Genomic DNA, 7994 nt, shown 5'->3' with positions numbered 1-7994 from the left:
ACTTAACAGTCAAACGTGAGCTGTTGCCGACTGCAGGAGCAGGGCATAAAAGCACTGCCGTCCAGTCAGGCACATTCTACCTCCTGTTAGCCGGAGGTAGAATGTGCTTTGCTCCAGTGAGGTTTTAATGTCATGTGACATGGTGACGTTTTGCAGTGCCGGCGAAAGTCGGACAAAATATCTAACCTGCATACCTTATGTTAAGTCCAGCATGCTACTGTACATGTTACTAATATTTTATTTTAGGTATGGGGCAGAGGGGATTGAGTCAGAAAAAAAATATTTATCATGCAGCGTAGGACCTTGCTTTTTATAAAAGATCTGCCTGCCACCCCAATACTTTTCAGACAGTCCCTAAAAGCTCAGAAAGCAGCACTTAAAGTCACCACTACACCACAGTAATAACTTAGTAACTATAGGTACCATGTAAATACGGTGTAGGAGGATGGTGTTGTGGTGAGTTCCGGTCTTTTTGTCTTTACATTGTTTTTATTCAGATAAAAGACAGCATAAAACGATCCCGCTAATAATAATATTTTCAGTAAATTGTCCTTTTCCTGCAAGAGTACATTCACAACATTTAACTTCTTCTCCAGTAAAGCCATGTTCTTTCTGTGTTTCTCATGTGAGTCACATGTTCACAGGAATCCAATGTTCTAATCCATTCAAAGGCAGCACATCCTGTCACATGACATGAAACAGTGAGAGAGTGTTTCTCAAAGTAATACCTGCCTTAAGTTTGTCCCTGGAAGGAAATCATTATCATTTATTCTATTTCTATTCTTTTGAATAAATTAAGTTTTCAAGAACACAAAAAGGCTGAGATGGCAAAACAGAAACCATCCTTCACCCTTCAATTTGAATAATATCTAAATGTTCTCCTCTTAAAACAATAAATAAAAACACAAATGAGCACAAAACCGCAATAAAAAAATATTACCTGAACATTTTACAAAACCTTTAGGGAGTCCCTTGAGCTTGCTGCTAGTGGATGTTGAGGACTTTGTTCTTACGCTCAGTAGTCGATACACAGCTTAACTGTCACATCATTGATCACTGTACAGCCTTGAGGGAAGAGTTTATCTTCTTATGTTCATAACAGAACAAACTCGTCCATGCTAGTGTCGGTTCCTCTCCGTTCGTTCTTCCTCTGGATGTAGGTGACATTGTTTGTGGGTGTATTGCTTGCCGACTCCTCCTCCTGACCTTTTCCTTCTGCAAATATAAACATGGGGTATGTCTCTGCAGATGTGGAGAGAGTCTATGGGAGAAACAGAACAATAACTCAACCAGTTCAAGACAATCAAGATTCAACCCTAAAACATTTTGTTTTGTCAAATGACATCATCACTTTTCTGCATGTATGACAATTGCACACTAAGAGACAAATATTGAGTTATGCTATACTATCCAAAAACTACACAGCTGCATTTTAACCATCCAAGGGTTCCATGAATAGAGACCCAAATAACCCAATCACATACCTCATTAACAACTGTGCACAGTGATTTGAAGTCCTTTTGGTCCTTAGCATAGAATCCTATGGTACAGCTGGGGTCCATGCGAGAGAAAGCCATTTTCCTGGGATTTTTACAGTGAAACGACTGCAAGTGGTGTGTAGACGAAGCACAAGAAAAGAATACTGATGAGAAATAAGTCTCATTGGAGTCAGAAAATATTTCTATTAGGTCTGATGTGGATGTTATCGATTCGATTCCCAACCAGGTACTTGTAACTCAGGGGGTACTTTTGCAGTTGCCAGGAGATAAATGGATAGATGGCAGAGTACATTAAGAGTTGCAATTAGTCTAAATAGCTAGCTGAAAATAATGGATAACTGATTGAAAAGATAAGCTAAGAATGGATAAATGGTCAAAACAACTCAAAGTAAAAAATAGCTAAAAGGTCAAAATAGCTAAAAATAACAAATACATAAGTGAAATATCTAAAAGTCAGCGAAGGCAGGGGTAGCCAAAAGTATTGGATAAATAGTCGAAAGAGTTACAAATAAAGGAAGTTTAAATAGTTAGCGAATGTTAGCTAGAAGTAATTTATAAATGGTTGAAACAGTTTGCTTAAATGGATAAATGGTTGAAATATCTAGCTTCTGCAACAAGTAGTCTGAAAGCAAGTTAAACAAACCAAAACACATGCAGCTAAATTTCTAAGAATATCCATTATATAGTTAAAAGTGTTTAATTCAATGCAGTTTAAAATCAATTCAAATTAACACAATTGGAACATGACTGGCGGTGTTGATGAAGGGTACTTTGAATTGTACTGATGAAGGGTCATCTAATAAGGCTTTGGGACTACATCTGAAAAAAGGTTGGGAACCCACTGGTTAACAGCTGTCACAGGAGGAAACAAAACGGAAAGCAAAAAGAAGAGAAATAGTACTTCCTCATACCTCTAAGGGAAAGTTCTCCTTTGTTATATCCACTGTGGGCTGACAGTAGTGAGGGTCCAAGTACAGCAGATGGTCATCTTTTGCACAGCAGGGCCAAGGGGAAGGAATAAAAAGTGAAAGGACTGACGTCAAACAGATGAGCACAGTAATTATTATTTATATTGTACCGCACATACCCTGGAAGCCGACGAAGAACAAAGAGTGCTTTGGTTTCCCCCCAATGATTCCAATGCAGCATTGTAATGTCAAGAGTTTCTATGGAAAAGATCAAGGAATAAGTTGTTGTTCTTTGTTCTCATTCATCCATCATTGTTTGCTTGCTTCAGAGCAGGGATTTTTCGTTTTTCAGATTACAGAGTAACATGTAGGGGGATGTTGCTTTATTACTGAACCTGAAACCCAAAGTTAAAATACTGTAATCAGTTACTTTATAATAAATTATAGTGTAGCTGTACTACTTTTGGTGGAAACTGGTAAAAGAATTACAGCCACAAGGACCCCACCACTGGTGTTAAATGTTTCCCAATAAACTACTCAGTTTACACTGGATGTATATTGGAGAGAATGTATAAAAGATGGTTTGGATACTTTGACACAGGTGATGTAGGAGGGATTGAGATCTTGTCCTCCAAGCCGAACAGGAACCAGGATGATGACAGACTTCCAGGACTGCGGGAGAGGCCGCTCACACAACTTTGTCACATCCTCCAAGTAGACTGAAAACACGGAGACACACGTATACGTCCACATGGATCAGTAACTCCTGAGTGAGTTGACATGAGTGTGCTGGCTGAGCATTACAGTGAAGTTACTGTATTCCTGAACTCCTTCTGGAGGTCACATGTGTCATATGTGTAGATAAGGCTTTCTTAGCTAATGTTAATAGGAGAAGTAAAGATATCCAAAGAAGGTTAAAATTAAGAGCAACTGGACTTGGTTGAGGATTAAAAAGTTTTCACAGTACAGCTACCGAAGCCATATCTATAGCGTCATAGATTTAACCACATATGCAGCCGTGGACCAAGCAATAACCACATCCACAGCTTCACCAAGGACAAAACAGCCCCAGCTGTGCTCACAGTCAATGGCTGTTTACTGTCAGTTTTGTTTTGAAAGGAGTACTGAGTTATAAATGTATGGAGTGCAAAATGTATTGCGAGGGAACCCAAAAGTACTTCATAAAAAACATCTCCCTCAGATGGAAAACAATTTACAGCTCAAAAGTATTTTCCTCAGCTGCTTTTACTGTGTAATCCAAAATGGAGCTATACAGGCTAACATGATTAGTGAGGGTGAGTGAGTTATGACCATTTTCATTTTGTATTAAAACTATAGTTATGAGGCTGTCAGTATGTGCAACTGTGTTCTCTAGTTTACAACTGTCTAAATAAAATTAAAAAAAAAATACTAAAATGAAATACCTCTTCAATAATAAAGAGGAATGTCTAAATAAGCATATAACACTGATCCAATTCTCTGTTTGTACAACTGTCCGTCCCTGAGCACAGCTGCATTTGCATCAGAGGAGAGAGCAAATACACAGATTGAAGACATTACTCACCGGTGCAGTCTTGTGCAACATATATGACTAGATTGGGAAGGTCTGCAGATGCTGCCACAGCTTTCCTGTAACAAAAATTTAAATTTACTGGAGGATGTTACATCTTTATAAACGTTGGTAAGGATAATTGGACTGGTAAATCATGACTTCACATCTCACCGGAGGATATGTGCCACAATGGAAGGTCCGTACCAGTCCCCGGCCTTCTTCCCTGAGCTTTTGCCCAACTCTACCAGCTGGTGTATCCCGAAAGGCGCTGTAGGATGGTCTGCAAACCACGATACCACCATTCTGTGTTTAGCCTCCATGGGTCTGTCCAAGCAGGAATCCAAGCTCAGCCTTCGACACCTCGTTTTGGGCCCTTCACGCTGTCCACCGTCTGCGGAACGATTCACCAGCAGGTCCATGTCATCTTTGACCGCATGGTGGCTCACAGACCAAGTCCAACCTCCAAATGAAAGTAAAGATACAGTAAAATAAGTTTTGTACTATGTAACTAAAGACACACCTGATATCTGCTTTTCACCTGGATAGACTGCTTTGTTTTCCCATTGTCGTTAACAGAGAAGAAAATGTGGTTTCACTCACAATTTGTCATTCAGGAATGAGGGGAATAAAATGTACTCTGACAGTTTGCAGCTTTTGATATTTTAAGTCCCTATGTAACGGTGTTCTTTAACTACTAAATTACTATGGACCCACATTTCTAGTCCAATCACAAAAAAATATTGTATTGATTTTCTTTTGCGAATTTATGGTTTTATAATTTTTTTTGACTATGAGTAGATGTGACCTACGTCTACCCCCGTTCAGCACAGAAACTTCAATATCATATTTTCTTATTTTGTTCTCTTTTGTACAGATATTTACACTTGTGTATAGTGCATTTAGAAGCCTGCTTATGTTCACAATTAGCATGACAACCCTGTACTGCCATAAAAAGCCAAGCCACAATAACTAAATATTTGATCAAAATTCAAGATAAGAATCTGTCTTTTTGACATATTATTTTAACATATAAAAAGTATTAAATGTGTAATCCCCCCCCCCCAAAAAAAAGTATCAAAACAAACAGCACAAAACAGACATAAAAACCAAACAGCAGGTTGGTTGAAGCTAATTTACAGACCTTTTCTGAACAGTTTCCAGTAATTGAAAAATATATTTTGATGCTCCAACATCTTAGCTAAATCTAAATCGTAATGGAGAAAAAAAAAAACACCAGTTAAATTAGTCCTGCTTAAAGCTAACTAGCCTAGCTAAAAAGCACAGCATCTGATTCTACCTGACAATGATATTAAGATAGATAACACTGCAGTGTGCCTGTGTGTACTGTCACCTGGTGGCATCAGGTGTAGGAGCAGGCCTTGTGCCAGCAGCATCTGCCCCGTGCGTAAAACACAACTCCAGCCGCTGTCGGTGGTCAGAGAGGAGCCCGCCAGCTGATGAAAACCTCGTCTGTACGTCAACCACAGGAGAGATGCAAAGGAGCGACGGAAACAGTCTCTCTCCTCTGACAAAGGTACAGAGCTTGAATTAAAATTTCCGGTTGGTTTTAGAATCACATGAACGAGATCATTTCAGGAGGTATGAAGGCCTCACCTTTATCCTTGAACTCATAGGACCGTCCAAGCATGATCACAGGAGAACTCTTGCTGAATTTGGATTTCTGCATCAAGGGCCAGCCTGAAGCTTTAAAAAAAGGAAGAAGGAAGGAAAACAGTTTTATCTGACAAGAGAAAAGGTAACAATCAGATCTGGTCTTAATATATAGTAACAAAAGAAAACAGTTACTATGTCAGACCATATTTGACACTGTTCCATGCCGAGACCAACTTGGATTTGAGTTTGCCTCGCTCCTCTGTGTCCCGGTCTTCCCTGCTCACTGCCAGGACCTGAGGGCCAGCAGATTCAGTGGAGAGGAAGAGCCAGTCGTCCATTTGGTCGTCTACAGGGGACTGGCCCTCACAGTGAGCTAAGGAGGTGCTGGGATTCATAACAACTGGAGATGACCTAGACTGGAGAACTGCTCCTTATCGCTATAGCAGCCTACGAAGACACAGAAGGAACATAAAACAACATCACATACATGTGACACAAGACCCTGATGGGTTATTCAGCCACATGCAATGTAAAAACGTTCTGCCCCTGGAACTGATGGGTAAATGTTAATAATTCTCCATGACAGTTAGCAAAGAGGGAAACCATGTGACCGCACCGTGTGACTCAAGGAATGTCAGATATGTCCAATTAGCTGCAGTAGGACAGGATGACTGCAACAAGCAGCAGTCACACATTCACTGTCACTGTATAAACCAGTAGTGTAATCAGTGGTTGAAAAAGTACTCAGTTATTTAAGTAAAAATACCAATCCAACAATGTAAAAACACTCCATTATAAGTAAAAGTCCTGCACTGAAAATTTTTTTAAATTAGAGTTAGTATTATCAGCAAAATGTACTTTAAGTATTAATTGCAAAAGTACTTATTAATTATTAAATAATTTTAATAATAATTGTTGCAGCCCTACTGGAAAACTGGTTTAATCTTTGCAAATGTGCTGTACTTCATTAGGTTTTCATATCTTTTTTATATAAAATCTTAATCAGAAAATGAACTGAGAACTTTCAGATAAATGTAGGAGAGTAAAAAGTACAATATTACAATCTGTAATGTAGCAGAGTAGATTAAAGGAGCATAAAATGGAAACACTCACGTACAAGTAGCCCTACCTCAAAAACTGTGCTGCAGTACTTAAATACTTACACAACACGTACTTAGTTACTTTCCATCCCCATCCATCATGAGTGTAGGCTACTACATTAAAAAAATATCTAGTTAAAAATCAAGTTTTCCTTCCTTTTCCATGTCAGAACTAACCCACCGCTCAAAAACCTATATGAGAGCATCCATAACAATCATACATGTGGTAAAATGTTCAACTTATGTAGAGCTTTTGTAGCTGAAGATGTTTATATTTAACTCGCACAATAAAATCCCCAATTATGTTACTTTCATACAGATACTCTGTATAGTACTACATGCTTGGAAGTGCTGATAGAAAATAAATCAATGGCAAGTCTGTTGATCATTTCAGTGACTTAATGTGATGAAATGTAACTTTTAAAAACTGCTGGTTAGACAAAATAAGACAAAATGGTGCCCATTTGTCCTTCTTGACATGTTATTCTGCAAGATTTCTGATACTACGAATTAAATACAACTCGAGGTCTAAAAACATGTAAGGTATAAAAATGTCCACCCGTTTACTTTTTGGCATCGAACTTCAGAGCCCGTCCGCGCTCAGCCAAACTTATTAAAATTATTAATGCATGACAGTCATCTTTTACCTTCATTCGGGCATGGTCATTCTGTCTCCTTAAATTAGAGCAAGTCACTGAATGAATTTCACTGAAGGTGCCAGCCCGTTTTCGTTTCGATTAAATAATCTACGAAAGACAGCAGAGCAGTGAACTACTTGTCCCACTCACTTCCTGTTTATACTGGTCACGTGTTGGCGGTGCTGTGATTGGTCAACAGAGGACCAATGATAGTGAGCCGCGGATTATCTTCTTCGTCTTCTTCTTCTTCTTCTTCTTCTTCTTCTCTCGGATTGCTGGCGGATCGCCAACAACTTTAAGTTGCACGCACATAGCCTAAGATAACATCATGTCATTATTAAATTCTTCCTACCAACCTCAAGTCACTTAATAAAGTAAAGCGTGCCTTCCTGTTTACCCTAGTCTATAGAAATGCAACATGGCAGGTTCCACAATTTCTTTAACTCCACAGTCCACACCATGGTCACTGTTCTTTTCCCCCATACATACTGCCACATCTCCATTCCCTTCTCCTTTTCCAAGTGGAACTGGTCCCACTGTTATTACCGTTTGCAATGTCCATTTTTGCTAGATTATCAGCACACTAATTCCCTTTCAACCCCTCAAGTGCTGGCATCCAATAGACCTGTACCTCTATACCACATCTATGGAGTCTTATCAAGCTATAAAATTCAATGAGTCTG

The 7994-nt window shown here is 39.1% G+C and overlaps 1 protein-coding gene across 2 annotated transcripts; it reads right to left on the bottom strand.

The window, feature by feature from the left end:
* Positions 1–469: 469 nt before the first annotated feature.
* On the bottom strand, positions 470–7469 carry LOC119883405 (cysteine protease ATG4D-like). Of its 2 annotated transcripts, none has more exons than XM_038694036.1 (11): positions 7321–7469; positions 5776–6020; positions 5574–5663; positions 5311–5484; positions 4131–4422; positions 3972–4036; positions 2999–3126; positions 2587–2665; positions 2411–2487; positions 1485–1604; positions 470–1261 (listed from the first exon to the last, which is right to left on the bottom strand). In XM_038694036.1, exons 2-11 carry the CDS (start codon positions 5966–5968, stop codon positions 1094–1096), a joined length of 1386 nt encoding a protein of 461 aa, XP_038549964.1. In that variant the 5' UTR covers positions 5969–6020; positions 7321–7469; the 3' UTR covers positions 470–1093. The 2 variants fall into 2 exon arrangements, with proteins under 2 accessions (XP_038549964.1, XP_038549971.1); XM_038694043.1 differs by having other exon boundaries at positions 4131–4419.
* Positions 7470–7994: the final 525 nt, after the last annotated feature.

This window comes from Micropterus salmoides, unplaced genomic scaffold (genome assembly GCF_014851395.1).
Source record: "Micropterus salmoides isolate LMB-PRFRI ecotype aquatic unplaced genomic scaffold, ASM1485139v1 Ms_hic_scaffold_10, whole genome shotgun sequence".
Lineage (NCBI taxonomy): Eukaryota > Metazoa > Chordata > Actinopteri > Centrarchiformes > Centrarchidae > Micropterus > Micropterus salmoides.
The sequence above is the reverse complement of the archived record's forward strand: the minus strand, read 5'-3'. Positions and strand labels throughout refer to the sequence as shown.

Bases quoted from the DNA above. Each gene is read 5' to 3' on its own strand.
- LOC119883405 (XM_038694036.1), bottom strand. From the start codon at position 5,968: ATGAATCCCAGCACCTCCTTAGCTCACTGTGAGGGCCAGTCCCCTGTA. The intron at 3,127-3,971 runs GTGAGTAATGTC...CCGTGTTTTCAG, and splicing joins TGTTGCACAAGACTGCACCG to TCTACTTGGAGGATGTGACA. The intron at 2,488-2,586 runs GTATGTGCGGTA...GCTGTGCAAAAG, and splicing joins GTTCTTCGTCGGCTTCCAGG to ATGACCATCTGCTGTACTTG.